We start from the raw sequence: 27,322 nt of genomic DNA, 5'->3' as shown, positions 1-27,322 counted from the left end.
CATCCCTCCTCTGTCCATTTTTAATTGGATTGTTTTTTCAGTATTGGGTTGTATAAGTTCATATGTTGTTGTTTTTTTTTAAAGATTTTATTTATTTGATAGAGATCACAAGTAGGCAGAGAAGCAGGCAGAGAGAGAGAGGGAGGCAGGCTCCCTGCTGAGCAGGGAGCCCGATGCGGGGCTCGATCCCAGGACCCCAGGATCATGACCTGAGCTGAAGGCAGAGGCCTAACCCACTGAGCCACCCAGGTGCCCCAAGTTCATATGTTTTGAATACTAATCCTTTATCAGATATGTCATTTGCAAATATCTTCTCCTATCCTGTAGGTTGCCTTTTATTTTGGATGGTGATTTTCTTTGCTGTGCAGAAGCTTTTTATTTTGAGGTAGTCCCAATAGTTAATTTTTGCTTTTATTTCCCATGCCTCAGGAGACCTATCTAGAAAGATATTGCTGTCATCAGTGTCAGAGAAATGACTGCCTGTACTCTCCACCTGCTCTTCCATGAGCAGGTGGAATGTCTTTCTATTTCTTTGTGTTATCTTAATTTCTTTCATTAACGTTTTATTTTCAAAGTAGAGGTCTTTCACCTTATGGTTGTTTATTTCTAGGTATTTTAATATTTTTGGTGCAATTATAAATGGGATTGTTTCTTTTTAAAGATTTATTTATTTGAGAGATAGAGTGTGTGAGTGAGAGAGAGCACATGATGTGGGGAGGGGGAGAGCAAGAGGGAGAGAGAGAGAATCCCAAGCAGACTCCCAGCCGAGCAGAGCTGGATGCAGGGCTCCATCTCATGATCCTGAGATCATGACTTGAGGTGAAATCAAGAGTTGGATCCTTAACCGACTGAGCCACTCAGGCACCCTGAGATTATTTCCTTAATTTCTTTTTTCTGCTGCTTCATTATTAGTGTGTAGAAGTACAACAGATTTCTCTACAGTGATTTTGTATCCTGCAGCTACTGAATTAATTTATCAGTTCTAGTAGTTTTTTGGTTGAGTCTTTAGGGTTTTCTTTAGATAGTATCATGTCACCTACAGATGGCCAAAGTTTTACTTCTTCCTTACCTTTTTGGGTACTTTTAGTTTCTTTTTGTTGTCTGATTGCTGTGACTGGGACTTCCTGTACTGGATTGAATAAAAGTGGTGAGGGTGGACATCCTTGTCTTCTTCCTGACCTTAGAGGAAAACCTCCCAGTTTTTCCCATTAAGTATGATGTTAGCTATGGATTTTTCATATACAGCCTTTATTATTTGAGGTATTTTTCCTCTAAACCTACTTTATTGGGATGCCTGGGTGGTTCCATTGGTTGGACGACTGCTTTTGGCTCAGGTCATGATCCTGGAGTCCTGGGATCGAGTTCCTCATTGGGCTCCCAGCTCCACCAGGAGTCTGCTTCTCCCTCTGATCTTCTCCTTGCTCATGCTCTCTCTCACTGCCTCTCTTTCAAATGAATAAATAAAATCTTAAAAAACAAAACAACCTACTTTATTGAGGGTTTTTATCATGAATGGATGTTGTACTTTGTCAAATGCTTTAAACTCATCCATTGAGACGATCATATGGTTGATGTGATGTGTCACATTGACTGATTTGTGAATATTGAACTACCCTTCTATCACAATATTTATGAATATTCAACTACTCTTGCATCCCAGGAATAAATCCCACTTGATTTTGGTGAATGATTCTTTAAAATTTGTTGTTAGATTCGGTTTACCGATATTGTTGAGGATTTTTGCATATATGTTCACTGGCGATATTGGCCTGTAGCTCTCTTTTTTTGCAGTGTCTTTATTTGGTTTTGGTATCAGGGTAAAGCTGGCCTCATAGAATGAATTTGGAAGCTTACTTTTCTATTCTATTCTTTGGAAAAGTTTGAGAAGAATTGGTATTAACTCTTCTTTAAATGTTTGGTAGAATTCCTCAATGAAACTGTCTGGTTCTGCACTTTAGTTTGTTGGGAGTTTTTTTGTTTGTTCATTGGGAGTGTTTTTTTCTAGCTCTTTAAATGTTTTTTTCTAGCTCTTTAGGTTGTTTGAGATTTTTCTCGTTTCTTGAGATAGGCCTGTATTGCTATGAAGTCTCTTAGAGATGCTTTTGCCTCATCCCAAAGATTTCAGACCATTGTGTTTTCATTTTTCATTTGTTTCTGTGTAATTTTTATTTCTTTGATTTCTTGGTTGACCCATTCACTGATTAGGAGCATTTCATTCAATCTCCATATATTTTTGCTCTTTCCAGATTTTTTCTTTTTTTCTTTTTAAAGATTTTATTTATTTATTTGACAGAGATCACAAGTAGGCAGAGAGAGAGGAGGAAACAGGCTCCCTGCTGAGCAGAGAGCCCGATGCGGGGCTCGATCCCAGGACCCTGAGATCATGACCTGAGCCGAAGGCAGCGGCTTAACCACTGAGCCACCCAGGCGCCCCCCCAGATTTTTTCTTATAGTTGATTTGTAGTTTTATAGTGTTGTGGTCAGAGAAGATGGATAATATGACTTTGATCTTCTTGAATTTGTTGAGACTTGTTTTGTGGCTTAATACGTGATTCTGCATCATGTTCCATGTGCACTTGAAAAGAATGTATAGTCTGCTGTTTGTGGATGGGATGTTCTTAATATATCTGTTAGTTAGATCCATCTAGTTCAGTGTGTCATTCAAATGCAGTGTTTCATTGTTGATTTTCAGTTTGGATGATCTGTCCATTGATGTAAGTGGAGGTGTTTAAATCCCCTACTATTATTGTATTACTATCAGTTACTTCCTTTATGTTTGTTATTAACTGTCTTATATATTTGGGTGCTCCCATGTGAGATGCATAAATATTTATAATTGTTATGTCCTCTTATTTTATTGTCCCTTTTATTATTATATCGTCCATTGTCTCTTGTTACAGTTGTTTTAAAGTCTGTTTTGCCCGGGGGCACCTGGATGGCTCAGTCAGTTAAGTGTCTGCTTTCAGCTCAGGTTGTGATCCCAGAGTCCCCAGATCAAGCCCTGTATTGGGCTCCCTGCTTGGCTGTGAGTCTCCCTCTGCTCCTCACCCTGCTCATGCTCTCTCTCTCAAATAAATTAAAAAAAAAATTTTTTTTAAAAGGTGTTAAAATCTATTTTGTCCAGTAGAAGTATTGCTACTCAGCCTTATTTTGACATTCATTTGAATGATAAATGTTTCCCCATGCCGTCACTTTCAGTCTGCAGGTATCTTTACATCTGAAATGAGCATACAGATAGGTCTTATTTTTTCTTTTTCTTTTTCTTTTTTTAAAAATCTATTCTGTCACTGTATGTGTTTTGATTTGAGCATTTAGTCCATTTGCATTCAAAATATTTATTGATATATATTAATTGCCAGTTTGTTACTTGTTTCATGGTTGTTTTTGTAGTTTTTCTCTGACCTTCTCTTGTTCTCTTTCACAGTTTGTTGACTTTCTTTAGTGATAATGGCTTTCTTTCTCGTTATTCTTTGCATACTTACTTATTACTGGTTTCTGATTTGTGGTTACTGTTAGGTTTGTATATAATGTCTTTGTCTAGTGATCTATGGTTAGGTTTGCAGTCACTTAAGTTTGAAGCCATTTTTAGGTATATGGTGTTATATTTTACAGCCTTCTATTTTATGACTCCCTTGAGTGATTTTTACAGAAATACTTATTTTTACTGCTTTTGTATTTTTTACTCTTCATTTTCTCACTTATGGTCCTTTTTTTTTTTTTTAAAGATTATTTATTTATTTATTTATTTGACAGGCAGAGATCACAAGTAGATGGAGAAGCAGGCAGAGAGAGGGGGGGGGAAGCAGGCTCCCTGCTGAGCAGAGAGCCCGATGCGGGACTCGATCCCAGGACCCTGAGGTCCATGACCTGAGCCGAAGGCAGCGGCTTAACCCACTGAGCCACCCAGGCGCCCACTTATGGTCCTTTCTACTCAGAGTCCCACTTAATATTTCTTGTAGGGCTTGTTTAATGGTCATGAATTCATTTAGTTTTTTTGTTTGAGAAAGTCTTTATTTCTTCTTTTGTGAATGAGAGCCTTGCTGGATTTTCTTGGCTCTAGATTTTTTCCTTCTAGCACTTGGAATATATCATTGCACTCTCTTCTGGCCTGCATAGCTTCTGCTGAAAAACTTGCTGATAGCCTTATATGTAAGTGTCTTCTTTTCTTTTGTTGCTTTAAAAATTTTTTTCCATATTACTACTACTTGCCATTTTAATTACTATGTGTCTTGATGTGGATCTCCTTGGATTGAATTTTTTTGGAAATCTGTGCCTTCTGAATCTAGATATCTGTTTCTTCCTCAGATTAGGGAAGATTTCAGCTATTATTTTTTCAAATAAATTTCTGCCCCCTTTTCTCTTTCTTCTTTTGGGATCCCTATAATGCAAATGTTATTATGCTGGATGGGAGTCGCTGAGTTCCCTGAGTGTATTCTCAGTTTCCATATTTTGTTTCCTCTGTTTGTTCAGCTTGGTTACTTTCCATTATTCTATCTTCCAGGTCATTAATTTGTTCCTCTGCTTTCTCTATCCTGCTATTTATTCCATGTAATATATTTCTAATTTGATTTATTGTGTTCTTCATCTGTGGTTGGTTGTTTTTTTATCTTTTTGTTAAGATCCTCACTAATGTCCTCCACTCTTTTCTCAAGTCCAATGAATATTTTCATTACTTTAAATTCTCTATCAGGCATATTGCTTATATCCATTTCACGTAGGTCTTTTGTTGGTGTTTGGTCCTGTTCTTTCACTTGGGACATATTTTCTGTTCTCTCATTTTGCCTAACTTTGTGTCTGTTTTTGTGTTTAGTGTCAGTTATGTCTCTTACCTTTGATGGTAATAGTTTTTTGAAGACAAGGCCCCGTGGTTCCCTGCAGTACAGTGTCCCCTGTTTCTTAGGACATGGTGCTTCAGGAAGTATCTCCTATGTGTGTTGCTTATGGCCTGCTGTTGAGTCCTGGTTGCTTTTTCCTTGAGTCCAGTTGTCTGCGGAGGTTCTCTTTGTTTGTTGTGGGAAGTGTTTGGTCCCCTGCTGAGTAGGATGTGTTTTGACAAGTGTGTTGTAGTCAGTTTGTGAAATGAGTCCTGCTGCTGCTGCTGCAGCTGAGGTCCTATAGGTCCTACAAAACCTGTGGATTAGGAGATGTGGTGTTGGTGAGGTTTGGGTTGGTGTTCTCAGGAGGAGGCCTGTAAGACTGGTACAAAGGCAAGCATGATGGGGAAGTTTGGATCCACTGAAATGTGGTATGGGGAGATGGGGCTGGCATAAACAAGTGTGGTATGGGGAGATGGGGTTGGTGTAAACAAGTGTGCAATGGGGAGGTGGGGCTGGTGTATGCAAGTGAGTATTGGCACCTGTGATGTTCTTGTTGAAAAATTAGCTGATAGCTTTATGGGGTTTCCCTTGTAACGTTTCTTGTTGGTGTTTTTAAGAGTTTTTTTTTATCATTACTTTTTGCTATTTGCCCTGTTACGTGTTTGATGGTGGAACTTCTTGGGTTAACTTCATTAGGGCCTTTCTGTCCTTCCCGGATCAGAATGTCTGTTTCCTGCCCCAAACTGGGAGGTTTTCAGCTATTATTTCTTCAAATAAGTTTTCTGCCCCCTTCTCTCTCCTCCTTCTGGGATCTCTATTATGTGAATGTTATGCTTGATTATGTTGCAGAGTTCCCTTCCTCTGTTCTCCTATTTTATTATTCTTTGTTGTTGTTGTTGTTGTTGTGCAGTTTGGTTGCTTTGCATTAATTTGCCTTCCAGATTGCTAATCTCTTCTGTGTCTTTTAATCTGCTACTGATTTACCTCTAATATATTTTTCATTTCTGTGTTTTTTTTTTAAGATTTTTATTTTTATTTATTTGACAGAGAGAGACAGCGAGAGAGGGAATTCTTGAGCTCTTACTGGTTATTTTATTTACATATATATTTTTAATAAAATGTTTATGTATATATTTTATATTTAGTGTCTCTGTTGACATTCTCACTGAGTTCATTCACTCTTTTCTCAAGTCTAGTAATTAACTTCATGACTATCACTTTTGAAATCTTTATTAGGCATATTGCTTATCTCTCTTTTATTTATCTTTTTTACTGTGATTTTGTCTTGTTCTTTCATTTGGGTCATATTTCTCTTTTTCCTCATTTTGTCTCTATTTGTTTCTTTTTTTTTTAAAGATTTTTATTTATTTATTCAACAGACAGAGATCACAAGTAGGCAGAAAGGCAGGCAGAGAGAGAGGAGAAGCAGGCTCCTCACTGTGCAGAGAGCCTGACGCAGGGCTCAATCCCAGGACCCTGAGATCATGACCTGAGCCGAAGGCTGAGGCTTAACCCACTGAGCCACCCAGGTGCCCCTCTCTATTTGTTTCCAAGTGTTAGGTAGGTCAGCTACATCTCCTGGTTTGAAAGGGAGTTGAGGGAAATTGGAGGGGGAGATGAACCGTGAGAGACTATGGACTCTGAAAAACAATGTGAGGGTTTTGAAGGGGCAGGGGGTGGGAAGTTGGGTGAGCCTGGTGGTGGGTATTATGGAGGGCACATATTGCATGGAGCACTGGGTGTGGTGCATAAACAATGAATTCTGGTACGCTGAAAAGAAATTAAAAAAATAAAAAATTAAAAAAAATGTAAACCTAAAAAAAAAAGTAGTGGCCTTGTGTAGAAGAGATTCTGTGGTGCCATATAGTGCAGTCTGCCCTGGTCACCAGAACCAGGAACTCCAGCTGTGTCCCCTTTGTAGGCTTAGCACACCCTTCTGTTGTGACTGAGCTGCTATTGCGGGTGTGCTGGTGGGAGGGGCTCACTTCCGGCTTGACTGGCTAAAGTGACTTGATTTTGCTGATGTGGGTGTACTGGGCACAGTTTGCTCCCTGCAATGTTGAGAGGCCCACATGCTACCTATGTGTTCACTGGTAAGCAGGGTTGCCACTTAGCCTAGCTAGCTATCTACAGTTAGTATCTGCCATACCTGCAGGCATAGTGAAGGGCAGGACTTATACTCTGTACAGCCAGCTTAGAGGCTCAGGTAGGAACCGTGGGCACACTGGTGTGCATGCTGGGGCAGGAGTTACTTTGGAGTGTACACTGTTGGCAGAGATGCCTTCCAGGTGTGACAGGGCAGGAACTGTTTTGGAGGGATGGTTGCCAAGGTGGGCAGGTTGGGTGGGGTGGTCTGCATGAGAATATGGGGGTGTGGCACTCATTGGTAGTAAGGCGGATGGAGAGTGTTAGAACTGGCTCCCAGAAGCATCTCTATCTAGGCTGCAGGAGGCAAGGAAAAATGGCACCTGCCATCGCTTTTGTTGCCGGAGAAATTTTTGACCCCTCTAGTACATATTCTCAGATTAGCCAATAAATCTTTCATGAATACCTCCAGGTGCTTTTCAAGCTGCTGCTTCTGTGCTATGTCTCTGAGTTACTTAGTATGTTGGCTCTTGAAGGGTAGGGATTCGGTTTTCTTTCTTGTCTTTTTTTAAAAAAATTAATTATTTATTTGACAGACAGAGATCACAAGTAGGCAGAGAGACAGGTGGGGGTGGGGGGGCGGGGAGAAGCAGGCTCCCTGCTGAGCAGAGAGCCCGATTCGGGGCTCGATCCTAGGATCCCAGGATCATGACCTGAGCTGAAGACAGAGGCTTTAACCCACTGAGTCACCCAGGCACCTGGGATTCGGTTTTCTGTCACCCTCTAGCTCTCCTGGAGTTAAGCCTGTTGATTTTTAAAGTTCCTGGAGTTAATCCCTAGTGGTCTTCAAAGTCAGTTTTTGTTTTTTTAAGATTTATTTATTTATTTGAGGAAGAGAGAGAGAATGAGCATGAGCAGGATTCTGAGGGAGAGGGACAAACAGACTTCATGCTGAGCACAGAACCAGATGCAGGGCTCAGTCCCAGGACTCTGGGATCATGACCTGAGCTGAAGACAGACACTTAACCGACTGAGTCACCTTGGTGCCCCTCAAAGCCCGATGTTAAGCTGATTTGTCTTCCTAGTGTTCCCAGTTCTAGGGGTTTACCTGGTGTGGGGTCTGATCCTCTTGCTTTTCATGCTTTGATGTCCCTCCTGTTTGTGGTTAGTTTACCAGGGGGTTGGTTCCCAACTGCATCTCTGCCCATTCTACCCTTTTCTGTGTGGCTTTCTCTCTATAATTAGCTGTGGAAGATCTGTTCTGTCAGTCTTCAGATCATTTTCAAAGTTAATTGCATAGCTGTAGTTGTTGCCTCAGTGTGTCTGTGGGACAAGGTGAGCTCAGGATCCTCCTACTCTACCATTTTCCCTTACACTTCCAGGCATGGGTCTGCAGTCTCACTCTTTATTGGTTCATTTAAAACATAAGAGAGGGAATTTAAAGTGTGAAAGGGGGGGAAAAAAAAAAACAAGTGGCTCAAATGTCCAGTTAATCAAAATTAACCAAGGTCACTAAAACAATAGTGCCTCAGTTGTGGGAAGTGGCCTAGCTCTTTAGTCTTGTGGTTGGCCCTATGTTTATTGGAGAGAGCTGTCTTTGAAATGGATCCCTTCACAATCAAAGCTTAAGTCAGGCACTTGCATTACAAAAAAGAAAACTGCTAGAACTTAAACTATAACCATGTTAACCATTGTTTAAATGTACATTTAGTTCAGTGATATTACATATATTCATAATGTGCTACCCTCACCCCCATCCATCTACAGAACTTTTTTTTTTTTTTAAAGGTTTATTTATTTATTTTAAGCAGTCTCTACACCTAATGGTGGGGCTTATACTTACAATCCCAAGATCAGGAGTCCCATGCTTTTCCAACTGTGCCAGCCAGGCACCCAGAACTCTTTTCATCTTGTGAAACTGAAACTCTATACCCATTAGACATTAAGTCTCCCATCCCTCAAAGCCCTGCCTGGTAACTGCCATTCTACTTTCAGTTGCTATGATTTTGATTGCTGTACGTCATGTAAATGGAATCATATAGAATTAGTCTTTTTGTGACTAATATCCTCATGGTTCACTCATGCTGCAATATATGTCAAAATTTCCTTCCTGTTTAAAGCTGAATAATATTCCGTTGTAAGGATATGTCATATTTTGCTTATCCATTCATCTGTTGATTAATGCTTGGGTTTCTTACACATATTTGGTGTTGTGAATAATGCTGCTATGAACATGGAAATACAGTTATCTTTTTGAGACCATGTTTTAAATTCTTTTGAGTATATACCCAGAAGTAGAATTGCTGGATCATATGATGATTCTGTTTGATTTTTTTTGAAGAACTACCATACTGTTTTTCACAGTAGTGCACAAGGATTTCAGTTTTTCCACATTCCTTTTTTTTTTAATTTTTAATTTTTTTAGCCCCAGGGGTACAGGTCTATTAGCCCCAGGGGTACAGGTCTATGAATCGCCAGGTTTACGCACTTCACAGCACTCACCATAGCACATACCCTCCCCAATATCCTTAACCCCACCACCCTGTCCCTCCCCCACCTTCCCCCAGCAACCCTCAGTTTTTTTGTGTGAGATTAGAGTCTCTTACGGTTTGTCTCCCTCCCGATCCCATCTTGTTTCATTTATTCTTTTCTTACCCCCCAGTTTTTCCACATTCTTGGCAATACTTGGTACTTTTTGTTTTCCTGACAGTAGCCTAATGGATGTGAGGTGGTAGCTCATTGTAGTTTTGATTTACATTTATCTTTTTTTTTTTTTGCCATAGCATTTTGATTTGCATTATCTAATAGGTATTGAAGTTGAATATCTTTTCAAGTTTTTATTGGCCATTTACATGTCAAGTTCTTTGTCTGAAAGGTCCCCCAATAATGAGTCCGTGATTAAAGGAGCGAGACTGATACAAAGCGAAGGTCAAGCAAAGCTTTATTTCGCGCCAAGCATCAAGAATCAAACCAACTGGCCAGGGTCATGCCTCTTACAGAGAGGGCAACCCCTCTCTGCTTTACAGACTAGCTTTTAAGGGCAAAGGCCATGTGGTTGGGCCTGGCCACGCACAGGTGGCCAATGAAATTGTAACACACAGAAAAAGCTGCACAGTCATGCTAGGTCACATATAAGTGACCAATTGAATTATGATTTACTCTAGTAGATATTTGAACTAGCCTATCACCTTGGTCAGAATTGGCACCCAATAGGCAGGACCCACACTCCTTGGTAGATAAGGAGACAGTATGCCCCCCCACTGATTGGATACCTCCACCTGGCCTGATCCACCCTTGTATTTGGGCTTTGTCACCTGGGACTGGTTGCCCTGATTTGCTTTTAAGTAAGTCCCCTGGGGGGAGCAGGGTCAGTTTAAGTTTTACTGCATAAACAACAAAATGATTGTTTAATTCAAGATGGAATTACTCTGGCTAAATAGGCCCTTATATGTCCATTTTTTATTCAGATTTTTTTTTTTATTCAGTATTAGAAGTTCTCTATTTTGGATATTGATTCCTTATCACATATATGATTTGGAAATATTTTTTCCCATTCAATGGGTTGCCTTTTTACTATGTTGATAGTATCTTTTGATGCACTAAAGTTTTTAAATTATTTATGTGACAGAGACACAGTGAGAGAGGGAACACAGGTAGAGGGAGTGGGAGAAGTAGGCCTCCCACTGAGCAGGGAGCCTGAGGTTGGGCTCTATCCCAGGACCCTGGGATCATGACCCAAGCCAAATGCAGGTGCTTAAAGATTGAGCCACCCAGGTGCCCTGATGCACTAAAGGTTTAATTTTTGTGAAGTCCAATTTGTTTTTTCTTTTGTTTCCTGTGCCTCTTGTGTCAATCCAAGGAACCACAACCAAATCCAGTGTTGTGGAATTTTACCCTATAATTTCTTTTTTTTTTTTTTTTTATGAATGAGGCAATTTATTAACCCAGCATTTGTTCTAATGCTTCTTGTTGGCAGCTGCCACCTGTCCGGCGATTCTGTCCAGATCTCTCTGTCCCTGAGGTGTCAGTTTGCGGCCCCCATCTTGGTCCTTTTCCACCATTTTCAGCCCCTCTAGGGCTTGTAGAACCCTGCGGGCCACGCTCTTGGAGCCTCTACTGAAGTGGCTAGGCATGACCCCGTTTCTCTGGCGTCCCCCGTAGATCTTGGTCATGGAGCCGACCCCAGCGCCGCCCCGGAGGTACAGGTGCCGTGCTGTGGAAGCAGCTCGTGTGTAGAACCAGTTCTCATCATAGGGAGCAAGCTCTTTATGCTTGGCCAGCTTGACGGTGTCTACCCATTCAGGGACTTTCAGCTTCCCAGACTTTTTGAGGAAAGCTGCCAGAGCTCTGACGAACTCCTGCTGGTTCACGTCTTTTACAGTAACTCCAGGCATCGTGCGGCCTCCGCGCTGCCAGCCAGGGGAAAGCCCCTATAATTTCTTTTAAGAGTTTTATTATTTTGACTCTTATGTTTAGGTCTTTTATCTATTTTTAGTTAATATTTGTATATGGTGTTAGGTAAGGGTTCAGCTTCATTCTTTTGCATGTGCATGTCCAGTTTTCCCAGAACCATTTGTTGAAGACACCATACTTCCTCCATGAACGATTTTGGCATTCTTGTTGAAAATCTTTTCAAGGTTCTAAGTGGCTCAGTAGGTTAAGCCTCCAGCTCTTGATTTCAGTGCTGTTTATGATCTCTTGGGTCATGATCTCCTGTGTTCTGAGATCCAGCCCTGTGCTGGGCTTCTTGCTCAGCAGGGCATCTGCTTCAGGATTCTCTCCCTTTGCCACTCCCCATACTTGCTCTCACTTTTTCTCTCTAAAATAAAGAAATAAATCTTTTTTTTTTTTAAAGATTTAATTTATTTATTTGACAGAGAGAGATCACAAGTAGGCAGACAGGCAGGCAGAGAGAGAGAGAGGAGGAAGCAGGCTCCCTGCTGAGCAGAGAGCCCGACGTGGGACTCGATCCCAGGACCCTGAGATCATCACCTGAGCCGAAGGCAGCGGCTTAACCCACTGAGCCACCCAGGTGCCCCAAGAAATAAATCTTAAAAAAAAAAAAAAAAAAAGAAAGAAAATCTTTTGATAATATAGGTGGGGGATTATTTCTGGCTTATCTGTTCTACTCCATTGGTTTCTATGTCCGTCTTTATGCCAGTACTTTTTTAAGATTTTATTTATTTATTTGCCAGAGAGAGAGAGAGAGAGAGAGCGAGCACAGGCAGGCAGAGTGGCAGCAGAGGCAGAGGGAGAAGCAGGCTCCCCGCTGAGCAAGGAGCCCGATGTGGGTCCCCCAGTACCACACTTTTAATTTCTGTATCTTTACAGTGAGTTTGGAAATCAGGAAGTATAGGTCCTCCAGATTTGTTCTTTTTCAAGACTGTCTTGGCCATTTGTGGTCCCTTGAGAGTCCCTGTGTATTTAGAATGATTTTTATTTCTGCAACAACAACAAAAAAGTCATTGGGATTTTGGTAGGGATTGCATTGGTTATGTAGACTGCTTTGGGCATTATGGGCATCTTAATACTAAGTCTTCCAATCCATGAGCATAGGATGTTTTTCCATTTGTTTGGTTTTTTAATTTCTTTGATCAGTGTTTTGCAGTCTTGATTGTACAGGTCTTTGACCTCTTTGATTATATTTCTTTTAATGCTATTGTAAGTGGAATTGTGTTCTTAAGTTACCTTTTGAATTGTTTATTGTTGGTGTATATACATGTAGCTGATTTTTGTGTGTTGACCCTACATCCTAGTATTTTTGTTGAATTCATTTATTCTAAAAGGTTTTTGGTTTTTTTGGTGGACTCTTTAGGCTGTTCTACATACAAGATTATATCACCCTCAAACAGGTAATTTTACTTCTTCATTTTCAATTTGGTCATCTTTTTCTAGATTTCCCTTTCTAGATTAATTGCTTTGGCTAGACCTCCCAGAAATATATGGAATAGAAGTGGTGAATGTGGAAATCCTTGCTTTGTTTCTGATCTTAGAGGAAAAACATTCAGTCTTTGACCATTAAATATGATGTTCACTGTAAGTTTTCATATGTGGCTTTTATTATGTTGAAGTAGATTTTTTTTTCTTTGTAAAGATTTTATTTATTTTAGACAGAGTGTGTGTGTGTGTGCAAGTGTAGAGGGGGGACAGAGGGAGAGAGAAGGAGAGAATCTCAAGCAGACTGCTCACTGAGCATGGAGTCTTGACACGGGGCTTAGTCTCACAATTCTGAGATCATGACCTGAACCAAAACCAAGAGTTGAATGCTCAACTGGCTGAGACACCCAGGTGCCCCAAGCTAGATTTGTTCTTTTCCTAGGTTGTTCAGTGTTTTTTTTTCTTATCATGAAAGGGTGTTCAGTTTGGTCAAATGCTCTTTCTATATCAATTAAGATGATCATGTGTTCTTTTTGTCCCTCATTGCATTAATGTAGTCCATTACATTGCTTTTCATATGTTGAACTATTTTTTTGTTTGTTTGTTTATTAACATAAATGTATTGTTTCAGGGGTACAGGTCTGTAATTCATCAGTCTTACGCAATTTACAGCACTCAGCATAGCACATACCCTCCACAGTGTCCCATCACCCAGCCACCCCATATCTCTCACCTGCCTCCCCTCCAGCAACCCTCCATTTGTTTCCTGTGATTATGAGTGTCTTATGGTTTGTCCCCCTCTCTGGTTTCAGCTTGTTTCATTTTTCCCCCCTTTCCTCTATGATCCTCTGTCTTGTTTTTCAAATTTCTCGTATCAGTAAGATCATATGACAATTGTCTTTCTCTGACTTATTTCCCTTAGCTTAATACCCCCTAGTTCCATCCATGTCATTGTAAATGGCAAGATTTGAGGCTTTTTTGATGGCTGCATAGTATTTCATTGTGTATATATATACATATATATACATCTTCTTTATCCATTCATCTGATGCACATCTAGGCTCTTTCCATAGTTTGGCAATTGTGGACATTGCTGCTATAAACATTGCGGTGCACGTGTCCCTTCCAATCACTACATTTGTATCTTTAGGGTAAATACCACGTAGTGCGATTGCTGGATCGAAGGGTAGCTCTATTTTCAACTTTTTGAGGAACCTCCATACTGTTTTTCAGAGTGGCTGCACCAGCTTGCATTCTCACCTACAGTGTAGGAGCGTTCCCCCTTCTCCGGTGGTATCTCATTGTGGTTTTGATTTGTATTTCCCTGATGCCGAGGGAGGCTGAGCACTTTTTCCTGTGTCTGTTGGCCATCTGGATGCCTTCTTTGGAGAAATGTCTGTTCATGTCTTCTGCCCATTTCTTGATTGGATAACTTGTTCTTTGGGTGTTGAGTTTGATAAGTTCTTTATAGATTTTGGATACTAGCCATTTATCTGATATGTCATTAACAAATATCTTCTCCTATTCTGTTGGTTGTCTTTTGGTTTTGTTGACTGTTTCCTTTACTGTGCAAAAGCTTTTTTATCTTGATGAATTCCCAGTAGTTCATTTCTGCCCTGGCTTCCCTTGCCTTTGGCGATGTTTCTAGGAAGAAGTTGCTGCAGCTGATGTCGAAGAGGTTGCTGCCTGTGTTCTCCTCAAGGATTTTGATGTATTCCAGTCTCACATTGAAGTTTTTCATCCATTTTGAGTCTATTTTCGTGTGTGCTGTAAGGAAATGGTCCAGTTTCATTCTTCTGCATGTGACTGTCCAATTTTCCCAACACCATTTGTTGCAGAGAATGTCTTTTTTCCATTGGACATTCTTTGCTGCTTTGTCAAAGATTAGTTGACCATAGCGTTGAGGGTCCATTTCTGGGCTCTCTGTTCTGTTCCATTGATCAATGTGTCTGTTTTTGTGCCAACACCATACTGTCTTGATGATGAAAGCTTTATCTTACTCTTTCTTCTTCTTTTGGGATCCTAATTATTGTTTTTATAAGATTTTATTTATTTATTTATTGGACAGTGAGACAGTGAGAGAGGAAGCACAAGCAGGGGGAGTGGGAGAGGGAAAAGCAGGGAGCCCGATGTGGGGCTCAATCCCAGGACCCTGGGATCATGACCTGAACCAAAGGTAGATGCTTAACAACTGGTGCCCCATCCCAATTATTCTAATATTGTTTTGTCTTATGGTATCACTTACCTCTTGAATTCTCCCCCTCATGATCCAGTAATTATTTATCTCTCTTTTCTCAGCTTTCTTTACTTTCTATCATTTGGTCTTCTGTATCACTAATTCTCTCTTCTGCCTCATTTATCCTAGCAGTAAGAGCCTCAGTTATTAATGTAAATGTTTATAGCTACAAATTTCCCCCATCACTGCTTTTACTGAGTCCCATAGGTTTGGTATTTGTATTTTTTATTTTGTTTTTGTTTTTAAGTTTTATTTAAGTAATCTCTACACACAAGGTGGGGCTCAAACTCATGACCATGAGAGATCAAGAGTCTGATCTGACTGAGCCAGCCAGATGCCCCTATTTTTGTTTTTCTTCATCTTTAAGTATTTTTTTCTTTCTTTCATCTTTGTTTTTTTTTGTTTAAAGATTTTATTTATTTGACAGACAGAGATCACAAGTAGGCAGAGAGGCAGGCACAGAGTAGAGAAAGCAGGCTCCTTGCTGAGCAGAGAGCCTGATGCGGGGCTTGATCCCAGGACCCAAGCCAAAGGCAGAGGCTTAACCCACTGAGCCACCCAGGCATCCCATATCTTTTGTTTTTTTAAAAAATCTTCTTTATTTGAGAGAGAGAGTGCAAGCATCAGCAGGGTGTGGCGGTAGAGGGAGAAGCAAACTCTTCACTGAGCAGAGAGCCCAACTTGGGGCTCTGTCCCAGGACCCTTAGATCATGACCTAAGCCAAAAACAGACACTTAACTGACTGAGCCACCCAGGTTCCCCTCTAAGTATTTTCTAATTTATCTTGTGATTTCTTCTTTGATCTATTGTTTGGTTGAGTATATTGCTTAATTATCGCAAATTTCTGAGTTTTCCATTTTCTTTCTGTTGTTGATTTCTAACTTTATCCCGTTGTGGTCTGAGAATGTACTTTCTATGATCTACCTTTTAAAATCTGTTGTGACTTAATTTGTGGCCTACCATATAGTCTGTCCTGGAAGAAGTCTCATGTATACTTGAGCAGGTGATGTATTGTGTTTTTGTTGAGTATAGTGTCCTTTATAAATCTCTTCGCTCTGGTTTATTATGTTTAATTCCTGTTTCATTACTTATCTTCTGCCTGGTGTTCTGTTTTTTTTTTTTTTTTTTTTTTTTTTTAGATTTTATTTATTTATTTGACAGAGATCACAAATAGGCAGAGAGGCAGGCAGAGAGAATAACATGAGCAGAGAGCCTGATGCAGGGCTCCATCCCAGGACCCCAGGACCACGACCCGAGCCGAAGGCTGAGGCTTTAACCCACTGAGCCACCCAGTGCTCCAATGCCTAGTGTTCTGTTATTGAGAGTTCTGTTATTGGTATTAAAGTCTATTTAAACTATTATTATAGAATGTTTCTTCCTTCAGTTCTGTCAATTTTTGCCGAATGTGCCTTGATCGTGTTATTAAGTGTATACATTTTTTTTAAAGGTTTTATTTATTTATTTATTTGACAGAGATCACAAGTAGTTAGAAAGGCAGGCAGAGAGAGAGAAGGAGAGGGAAGCAGACTCCCTGCTAAGCAGAGAGTCTGATGTGGGATTCGATCCCAGGACCCTGAGATCATGACCTGAGCCGAAGGCAGCGGTTTAACCCACTGAGCCACCCAGGCGCCCAAGTGTATACATTTTTTTAAAAGATTTTATTTATTTGACAGAGATCACAAGTAGGCAGAGAGGCAGGCTTAGAGAGAGAGAAAGAAGGAAGCAGGCTCTCTGCTGAGCAGAGAACCCAATGCAGGACTCGATCTCAGGACCCTGAGATCATGACCTGAGCGGAAGGCAGAGGCTTTAACCCACTTTGCATGTTATTGTTTTTCAATAGCATGCAAAAACTCTGTTCTTTATATAGTTACAACCCCACCTCTTTCAGTTTTTGTCACATGATTATATGTTTATACATGTGTGTCCCAAAACATAAACCAATAATTCTTTTTTTTTTTTTTTTTAAGATTTTGTTTATTTGACAGACAGAGATTATAAGTAGGCAGAGAGGTAGGAAGAGGTTGAGGGGGAGAAGCAGACTTCCTTCTGAGCAGAGAGCCCGATGCGGGGCTCGATCCCAGGACCTTGGGATCATGACCTGAGCTGAAGGCAGAGGCTTCAAACCACTGAGCCACCCAGGTGCTCCTCTTTTCCTTTAAAACAATATTTTCCTTTAAAAATTTTTTTAAAATTTAAATTCAACTTAGTTAACATACAGTGTGTTACTAGTTTTAGGGGAGAATTTAATGATTCATCAGTTACGTTGCATCAAGTTGTGCTCATTACATCAAGTGCCCTCCTTCATGGGCATCACCCAGTTACTCCATCCCCCTACCCACCTCCCATCCAGGAACGCTCAGTTTGCTTCCTATAGTTAAGAATCTCCTATGGTTTTCCTCCCTCTCTGTTTTTATCTTACTTTATTTTTCCTTTCCTTCCCTTATTTTTTGAAAAAGACTTTTATTTATTTATTTTAGAGAGAGAGAGTTTAAGAGTGGGGGGAGGGGCAGAGGAAGAGAATCTTTTAAACAGACACTCCACTGAGTGGGGAGCTTGACACAGGGCTCAGTCCCATGGCCCATGAGATCACGAGGCAAAACCGAGAATTGGATGCTCAACTGACTGAGCTGGCTAGGTGCCCTTCTTTTTTATTTTTTTTTAGGTTTTTCTTATCTTTATTGAGATTTCCATTTTGTTCATATATTGTTTGTTTTCACATCTTCCTTTAGTTTTTTTAAGATGGTTGTTTTAAAGTCTTTGTCTAGTAGATCTGCCATCAAGTCTCCCCCCCCACCCTTTCTTCCCCATGGATAGTTTCTGTTAATTTTTTTTTCCTTTAAATGGGCCATAATTTCCTGATGCTTTTCATGTTTGTTACTTTTTTGTTGGAAACTGGACATTTGAATTTAATAATGTGGTAATTTCTGAAAATCAGATTCTTCTCCTTCACCAGTGTTTGCTGGATTTTGTTTTTGTTTTTTGATTGTTGTAGTCTGTATCTGTGCCAAGGATCAACCTGAGGTGTAAACTTAAGGTTTTCTCAGGTTTTTTTCAGCCTGTACCCTTCCCTTAGCATGTGCCCTGACATTATAGTTTCCCAAATGTGCCTTTGCCTTTAAATGTGTAGTCTTCAGTGTCTGACTCCCAAAAAGGGTGAAGACAGAACAATGAAGAGGAAAAGAAAAGGACAATGGCCCTTTAAATTTCCTGGAAGTCACTTAGCTTCTTTTCTTCTCTGAAGTTAGAAGTAATAATCACTGATCAGATCACAGAACCCTGATATTTGGAGCAAAGGGTTCTTCTTGTTTACCCTACATGACCTGGGGGCAAGCTGCTCCTGGTATGCTGTGAACAGCTGCCAGTTTTGGGAATGGGGGTGGGGAATGGATCTTACTGTGCTCAGAGCTAAAATTGTAATTAACCACAAATTGTCATTCTAGTTTTCCCTGGAATTTGCAAACCTCAGTAGACTCCACAGAGTTCTAAAATACTTACTTGAGATAGATTCTGCCAGTGCAATTGGTGTCTAGGTGCAGAGACAAATTCCTGGTACTCTTTACTCTGTAGTCTTCCCAGAATTCTCTCTTCTTGGACTTTTACAGTGGGACAGAATTCAGGAAAGCCATTCTGATTTCTCAGACTTCCCTCTTCTGCTGCTTCTGTGTAGTGTTAAAAAATATGGCAGTTTGTTTTCTGAGATTTCTTGGGTCTGTTACCCAACCCACTTTGGTCTCAATTTTCCCCTTCCTCTCTCTTGTTCCTGTCTTGCTCAATTTTGGTTCCATTCTCAGAAGTGTCTTCTAACTGTGGGCCCTGTCATGGAGTTCTTACATGTCAATTTTGAGTGTTCATAGGACTCTAACAACTATAGTCCTTATGGCACAAGTGTAAAACCCCTTCCAGATTCACCTGTTTTCATATTAGTGCAATAGTGAATATTAGTGAATACTAATGATTTGGGAATCCTCCTGTTTTTATGACTGTTAAATACTGCCTGTTGCTTTTTCTTGTTTTCTTACACAGATGCTGACACCTTGTAGTTCTTGCAGCCTTAGTGATTTGTGTCCACCCACTTCTATTTTAATGTTTGTGGGGGACAATTTATGTCACTATGTTTTGATACAAAAACTGTTTTGGGGGTTTTTTCTTTGATACCTAGTTGTTTTGTTTTAATACAGGGATTCAGAGATTTAAAAAACTTTGCTATTACCATGTCATCAATCCTTTCTTTATTCTTTATCTTTACCATTTTGTATGTTCATATTGTATATGGCTTTTAAATATTTTAGTTGTCTTTTTTCCTTCAAAATCATATAGTTTGACTTTTTTTTTTTAATCCAGCTTGATAGTCTTTCTCTTTTAACTGGAGCATTTAATCTATTTACATTTAATATGATTACAGATGTGAGTTTAAATCTGTATTTTTGTTCCATTTGTTCTCTGTTTCTTCCCTTTAGATTTATTTTCATTCATCCTCATGGTTCCTTTTTTTTCCCCCCTTTGTATTATACATTCGAGTTCTGTTCTTCAGTGGCTGTTTCAGAAATTCTTAAGCATCCTTAATTTGCAAAATACTGATATTAAAAGATGCCTTTATCTTCCTCCTGAATTATAAACAAAATTGGAACATTGGTATTCTATTTGCCCTACTCCCAGCTAATACATTTTATTATTGTTCATTTTAGCTATGTTTTACTTTTATTTATTTTTTAAAGGTTTTTATTTATTTGAGAGAGGGTGAGAGAGAGAGGAGGGAGCACAAGAGGGAGGAGGGGCCGAGGGAGAGAGAGAAGCAGACTCCCTGTCACGTAGGGAGTCTGATGTGGGACTCAATCCCAGAATCCTAGGATCTGACCCGAGGATCATGACCCGAGCTGAAGACAGATGCTTAACTGACTGAGCCACCCAGGTGCCCCTTAGGTATATTTTTAAATCTTCATAAGAGCTTATTTTATGTAGTCAGTGTTTCTTTGCAGTATTCATTTCTTTGCTCTTTATTCCTTTCTGCATTTTTGTCTTTTTAATCAAGCAATCTTTTGCATGAAGCATCTCCTTTAGAATTTTTTATAGACTAGTTCTGTCAGATTTGTTTTGTTTGCTTGAAAATGTCCTATGTCCTCATTATTAGTGGATATTTTCACTAGATTTAGAATTTTAGATTGGCAATTATTTTCTTTCAGCACATCGAATATATTAGTTCACTATTAGTTTGCATTACTACTGCTAAGAATTTAGCTGACATTTCAGTTGTCACTCCTTGAAGATGATTTTTTTTTCTGTAATTCCTTTTGAGCTTTTCTGTCTTTGTTTTTCTGTACTTTAATATTATGTGCCTAGGTGTGATTTTTTTTTTCTCTGTTTTGTTTGCAGTTTGCTGGGCTTCTATAATTGGTGGATTTATGTCTTTCACTGGCTCTCAAAATTTCTTTGCCATTATATCTTCAAATCCTGCTTCTTCATTTTTTCTCTATTTCTTGGATGGCAATTATTTATGTATCCTCTCCATTTGAAGTAGAATGTCTGCTGTGTTTTCCTGAATGTAGCATAGAGAACTAAAAAGATGGAGTCTGTTCTACGTTCCTTTCATTTATTTGTTTAATTTTCTCTTCTGCTTTCTTATCTACTTTAAGCCTGTGATTTGAGATCTTACTTTCAGCTATTGTAATTTTTGTTCTAAATTTTTATTCTTTTTCAAATCTTTTTGTTTCTTTTCTTTTCTTTTTTAAGATTTTATTTACTTCTTTATTCGAAAGAGAGAGAGAGCATGAGAGGGGAGAAGGTCAGAGGGAGAAACAGACTCCCCTGCAGAGCTGTGAGCCTGATGTGGGAGTTGGTCCTGGGACTTCGGGATCATGACCTGAGCTGAAGGCAGTCTCTTAACCAGCTGAGCCACCCAGGTGCCCTGTTCTGTTTCTTTTTCAGTTTACAGTTCTCTAGTAAAGTTTCAAGCTTTGATTTTTATTTCTTGGAACATTGTCAGCATAATTGTTTTATTGTCTCTGCCTAATAACTGCAGTATCAGAAGTCCTTCTTTCTTAGTTGGTTTCTTTTGACTGTTGTTTCTGTCTCTTTATGTCTTATTTCCTGTATGCCTTGGTTATCTTTGACTATTTGCTGGATGTTGTATTTGAAACATTTTCTGGTGGGGATATTTTAAGGCCCTTTTCCAGAGAAGATTTCATTTGCTTCTGCCAGGTACATGGAAGCACTATTTTTCTTTAAAAACTTTTTTAAAAAAGATTTTATGTTTGGTTATGGACATTGGGGAGGGTATGTGTTTTGGTGAGTGCTGTGAAGTGTGTAAACCTGGCGATTCACAGACCTGTATCCCTGGGGATAAAAATATATGTTTATAAAAAGTAAAGAATTAAAAAAAAACTTAAAAAAAATTTTATGTTTTAGAGAGCAAGCATGAGCAGGAGTGGGGGGGCAGAGAGAGGGAGAAGCAGACTTCCTATTGAGCAGGGAGCCCAAAGTGGGGTTTGATCCCAGGACCCTGAGGTCACAACCTGAGCTGAAGGCAGATGCTAACCAAATGAGGTACCAGGTGCCCCATGAAAGCATTTTTTTTTTAAGATTTTATTTATTTATTTGATAGAGAGATCACAAGTAGGCAGAGAGGCAGGCAGAGAGAGGGAAGCAGGCTCCCTGCTGAGCAGAGAGCCTGATGTGGGGCTCGATCCCAGGACTCTCAGATCATGACCTGAGCCGAAGGCAGAGGCTTAACCCACTGAGCCACCCAGGCGCTCCTGAAATAGTTTTTAATTTGGTATCTTCTTGAGATACTGAAATGACTCAGGAGAGGAACCAGTTTCAGTTCATGGTATGGACAGTTTGCTTCTAGTTAACTCTTATCCTGAACATTGTAGTCTTTACAGTTAACAATTTTAAATGTTTGGGGGATGGGATTTTCATAGCTCTTTCTTTGGATTGCCAAATGCCTTTAGGGAAATAATGGGTTCCTATCTCCTTGATTTTTTTGCCCGGTACTTCCTTAGTATTGTGTTAGTTCTTTAATGCTTGTAAGAAAAATAGTTTAATGTTTTTTGTTTGTTTTTGAAAGTAACCTCTGCCCCCAAGAGGGGGCTCTAACTCATGACCCTGAGATAAAGAGCTGCGTGCACTACTGCGTGAGCAACCAAGCTCCCTGAATTTAATGTACTTTATTCAGCTTTCTTAGTTGCCTTTGGAGACAGAGCTGCTTACTCCACCATTACCATTTCATAGAATTTAGTCTTACCTAGACATGTTTATGTAAAACAGATGTATGAGGTGATTGTCTGATTAATTTGTAGAAAACATCTAAGCTAATATATGATTGTATGATTAAGATCCATTTTGTTTAGCATACTTTTTATATAGCAACTGCCACTTATCTATAAGTTTCTATATGCCAGGTATCTCACTCTAAGGACTTTCTATATGTTGTATGACTTAATTTAACCTATGAGATATAAGCATTACTGTGTTCCTTCTTTACAGATGAAAAAATCAATGCTCAAAGAGGTTAATGAGTTTGTCAATGTCATCTAGTTACATAGTTAAGCTGTTAGTCACTCTGGCCATCTGACACCGAATGCTAAACCTCTATACTTTATTCTTTATAGTGCTACAAGAACATATAACACGAGGACCTGATCTGGTCATGGGATTAGGGAAGTTTTTCCCGAAGAAAGAAATCTGAGTCAGGATCTTAAGGTCAAGTATGAGTTAACTAAGTGAAGAATAGGATAAGAGTGGCCAGGCCTTGAATCTGGAAAGACGACATTTTGATGATTTGAAAGAGGTCCATTGTGGTAGTTAGGGAGATTGTCAGATTATGTGGCTCCACACTCTTTGGGGATATCAACCACCATTATGTCTGGTCTACAAGGATGTATTCTTCCCACTTTAAAATTCTGGCTGACTCTTGGGACACCTGGGTGGCTCAGTTGGTTAAGCGTCTGCCTTTGTCTAAGGTCAGCATCCCAGGATCCTTGGATTGAGTCCCACAACAGGCTCCTGGCTCAGCAAAGAGCCTGCTTCTCTCTCTGCCTACCTCTCTCTCTAACAAAACTAAACAAAACAAAAAATCTTTAAAATTATGGCTGACTTTTGATGGTGTTAAAATAAAATGAACACAGCACCACCTCTGAAGTATTTTTGCCAGAAAATACTGAATCTGAATCTAATAAAGCCTCTAGATGTAACCAGTTTACAAGAAATATAGGGGATGGAGAAATAGGTTAAAAGACAAGGATACAGTAAGCCAAATATGAAATAAGGGGAGTTTTGCGAGACTGATGACCTATTTTTTCAACCAAAAAAGAGGGAGTGGCACTGCTATAGATTAGAAGAAATTTTAGAGTGCCACATGTGGACTTCTGGATCCTGATTTGGAAAAAAAATAAAAAGACATTTTTAGAACATTTGGTGGGGAATAGAACTTGGGCTAGGTAATAAGTGGTAGTAAGAAATTATTGGTTTTATTTGATGTGATAATGGTATTAAAACTGTGTTGAAAAAGAATTTGTATTTGAAATTATACAGTATACATTAGAAATTATTATAAAGAGAAGTTAGCATAAAATATACAGTATACATTAGAAATGAAGAAGAAATAAGAATGAAAGAATGTTGGAGCTGTATTCATGGGTTTATTATATTCTTTCTCTATTTTTGTGTATTTCTGAAAATTTCTCTAATGAAAAGTTAAAACTAGCTGAAAGAGTTGTAAAAGCAGGAGGGTTTAACATTGTGTGTGACTGAGTTGTTGAAAGAGACCAAAGCTTAAAGGAGAGATAGTATGATATCAAGTACAAAAGTGGCAAAATTTGAGACTTTGTAACATGTTATTAGGTTTTTCTGAAAATAAAGTGGAAAGACTACATCCCGTAGGCCAGACTTAAGGGTGAATAGTAAATTGTTTAGTTGGATTTTGCTATCTGAAGCATAAGAAGGAGAAGGATGCTTTGGAGCAAACACTGACCTGGCAGCCAGGAGGCCGCCTACTTTTCTTACTAATCCTGAGAAGATCATTATCCAGTCAAACAAATAGTTCTCTCTCTCTCTCTCTCTCTTTGTGTGTGTGTGTGTGTGTGTAAAACCCATAATGTTTTATTTGTAGAGGAGAACTAAGATAGAGTTTATTCTAATCATTCTTAAAATCAGCTAAGAAGTCATACAAATTTTGGCACAGGAGACACAAGAATGGCTTAAATTGCCGAATAGCTAATAGGTTCTTTTAACAACTGAGCCACCCAGGTGCCCCTAGTTACAGGTTCCTTTAAATATAATTTCCCTTAACACCTATTGCACTTTTTCTTTTTTCATTTAGGCAACGTGAATATTTTTTCTTGCCAAACTACTTCTTCCAATTTTACAAAAGATACTATTATCTCCAGCAGCCCCTAAAGCCTAGGAGTCCAGTAAATCATCAAACACACTCATGATGGAAAAACAGGTAAATGTAAAATATTTGAAGCCAGTGTTTCTTGAAGTATGTGTCAAAGAATATTATATCTACGTATATGAAAAATCTTAAAGGATTCTTTAGTAAAATAATTTTTGGGAAATCTTGGGTTAAAGATTATCTAATGATTTCATCATTCTCAGACTTCACAAATAGGTTTTAGCATACAGTATTTCCTGTTTATTTAACATTAGTCTCATGAACATTTAATTAGTGTTCTGTAACACATACTTTAGAAAAGACCGTTATTGGCTTTTCAGAATTTTCAAACAGTTACATTATTCTTAAGAGAGTTATTAGAGAACAATATACATTTATGTCATTTGATCATTCAGAATATGTAGCATTATTTACAGAGTACTTGGTTTTTATGAGTCATAATAGACTAACATTGAGATGTCCACACATTTGGCTCCAAAACCAGTTATCTTCAATAATTTTAATTCTGAGTCATGAATCTTTGTGACCAGAAGACCTACAACATAAGTAAGGGCAAAGAGTGTAGGAGGGAGGAGAAGTGTGGAAAGGATAAAGAAGGTGAAGAAACTCAGCAGTCAAAAGGAAAGATTAGGCGCTGTTAGTAATAGTGCTGTGATGAGGGTAATTTGTTTCTTTCTTGTCTTGAGAGATTCTTTGATGTTTAGGGGCATTTGGATGTGGAGAGTAATACTTTTATATGTACTTTGTAACACTTTTATATATACTTTGTCTGTTACCTAAATTATTAATCTTAAAGGTATTACAGTATTTAATACTATAGATCACTAGTGAAAACTATTGTGTAAATTTTATTTTTCAAGCACTTTGATTGAAAATTCACTCAAATTACCTTTTCAAATATACTTTAATAACTTAAAAAGTAAGTTACTTCACACAGTGATTTCAAATTGATCATTAAACGACTTATAAACTATTATCATGGATTTAATTTTATTTATTTATTTATTAATCTAGAGAGTTAGGATTCCCCTCTCAGGTTTATGGTATAAGTACTTATTTAGAATCAGAGATGCAAACTTGGGAGAGTCTCTCAGAGGGATTCTATTAGAATCAGTTACCTAGATGGACAGACTCCTTTTTATAGTTGGACCTTGTCTGCATCATTGGTTTTGACCATTCAGATGTTTTGATTTTTTTTTTTTTTTTTTTTTTTTTTTTGTGACCCTGCTCATTAAGTGATACTTGTTTTTGAGTGACTTGCATTTATTGACTGTTCAGTTAACATGACCTAATATGCAGGTGTTTCTTTCTCTCTTTCTTTTTTTAAACCTTGGTCAAACTTTTTTTAAGATCTTACTTATTTCAGAGAGAAAATGAGAGTACACACAGGAACAGGAATAGGGTTAGAAGGAAAGGGAGAAGCTCTGTGTGGAGTTCTATCCCATGATTCTGAGATCATGACCTGACCTGAAGTCGGATGCTTAACTGACTGAGCCACCCAGGGACCCTGCAGCTATTTCTTTTGAGTAGGGCTTGGTGTGATTCAGTTAAAAAAAGAAAAACTAAGGTCTGTTTGGTTCACTGATTGGTTTTTGATTGGTGTTTTTGATTTAATTTATCCATTAAGACCGTATGTATGTATGAGTATGGAATTCTGTAATATAATTATTTGTGCTTATTTGCATTCTTTTGGACTGCTAATTTTGTTAGAAATTTGTTTTAATTTTAATAATTATATGTGCATAAAAATTCATATTACAAACCTTTGGGGAAAATTTTCCATTATTCTGAAAACAATGAAATTATATTCAAGAGGGTGTTTCTTCTCTTTACATGTTAAAGTTAATCCTTTTCTTGCTCCTTATAATTACAGCGGGAAGAAGCAGAATGGGAAAGTATAAATATGCTGTTGATGAGGCATGGCTTAGCACCTTTATCTCTAGTCAAAGGAACTGATCTTAAAGGTAACCAGATCCTATTCTTGATATTCCTATTCTCACTAGAGCCTATTCTTTCTCATTATGGTAAAAAATCTCTTTTTCCTTTTAAAACTTTTTATCTTTTCTTTTTTTAAATTAACATATAATGTAGTATTTGCCCCAGGGGTACAGGTCTGTGATTCATCAGTCTGACACAATTCACAGTGCTCACCATAGCACAAACCCTCCCTAGTGTCCATCACCCAGCCACCCTATCCCTCTCCTCCATTCCCCAGTAACCCTCAGTTTGTTTCCCGAGTTTAAGAGTCTCTAGTGGTTTGTCTTCCTCCTTGGTCCCATCTTGTTTAATTTTTCCCTCCCTTCCCCTATGAACCTCTGCCCTGCCTCTCAAATTCCTCACATCAGAGAGGTCATATGAATTGTCTTTCTCTGATTGACTTACTTTGCTTAGCCTAATACCCTCTAGTTCCATCCATGTTGTAAATGGCAAGATTTCATTAAAGCTTTTAAATCTTAAACATTTTTTGCCTTTTATTTTTACCATCTGTGTTATATTCCAAAAATATAGATCTCATCGTTTTTGACAAACAGTCATCACAAAGGATGAGGCAGAATTTGAAAACATTGGTGGAAGAAACAACACGCCAACAGAACATGATCCAGGAACTCATAGAAACTAATCAGCAGCTTAAGTAAGAAAATAGAAAGAATTCTCTTTTGAATTGCTTTTGTATAAGTAGTATGCATTCTAGAATAATTGCCTTGAAAATAATTTTTGATTTTTTTATCTTAATTTTAAAAAATTTAAAAAATTTTTCTATTTTAATTAAATATTAAGTTAAAAAATATTTTTACTAGGTAAATCTTATAGTAATAGCTTAGGTTAGATATGTAATGGTGCCCTATATTTCTCCTGTTGTTTTGTGCTATATGATGGAAATTTTAAGAATGCAAAGAAATTTTAGAAATTCAATGT

At 38.6% G+C, this 27,322-nt stretch overlaps 2 protein-coding genes across 13 annotated transcripts in view; one reads left to right on the top strand and one right to left on the bottom strand.

The window, feature by feature from the left end:
• Positions 1-27,322, top strand: part of CEP70 (centrosomal protein 70) — a 126,742-nt gene that overhangs the window by 24,209 nt on the left and 75,211 nt on the right. For 3 of the 12 annotated variants that reach the window (XM_059391018.1, XM_059391013.1, XM_059391006.1), the window contains exons 3-6: positions 22,623-22,713; positions 24,332-24,457; positions 26,280-26,370; positions 26,915-27,038. In XM_059391018.1, coding sequence (XP_059247001.1) covers positions 24,443-24,457; positions 26,280-26,370; positions 26,915-27,038 — 230 coding nt within the window. In that variant the 5' untranslated portion in view covers positions 22,623-22,713; positions 24,332-24,442. Of the gene's footprint in view, positions 1-12,717; positions 12,755-20,742; positions 20,913-22,622; positions 22,714-24,331; positions 24,458-26,279; positions 26,371-26,914; positions 27,039-27,322 lie in introns of all 12 variants that reach the window. The other 9 variants (XM_059391016.1, XM_059391014.1, XM_059391007.1 and 6 more) reach the window with 7 other exon arrangements.
• On the bottom strand, positions 10,804-11,330 carry LOC132009995 (small ribosomal subunit protein eS19). The gene has a single exon (XM_059387984.1). It carries the CDS (start codon positions 11,294-11,296, stop codon positions 10,859-10,861), a length of 438 nt encoding a protein of 145 aa, XP_059243967.1. The 5' UTR covers positions 11,297-11,330; the 3' UTR covers positions 10,804-10,858.

The sequence above is a fragment of the Mustela nigripes genome, chromosome 2 (assembly GCF_022355385.1).
Source record: "Mustela nigripes isolate SB6536 chromosome 2, MUSNIG.SB6536, whole genome shotgun sequence".
Lineage (NCBI taxonomy): Eukaryota > Metazoa > Chordata > Mammalia > Carnivora > Mustelidae > Mustela > Mustela nigripes.
Note: the sequence above shows the minus strand (reverse complement) of the source record. Positions and strands in the feature narration are given on the sequence as shown.

Coding starts and splice junctions, on each gene's coding strand:
- LOC132009995 (XM_059387984.1), bottom strand. CDS start 11,296: ATGCCTGGAGTTACTGTAAAAGACGTGAACCAGCAGGAGTTCGTCAGA.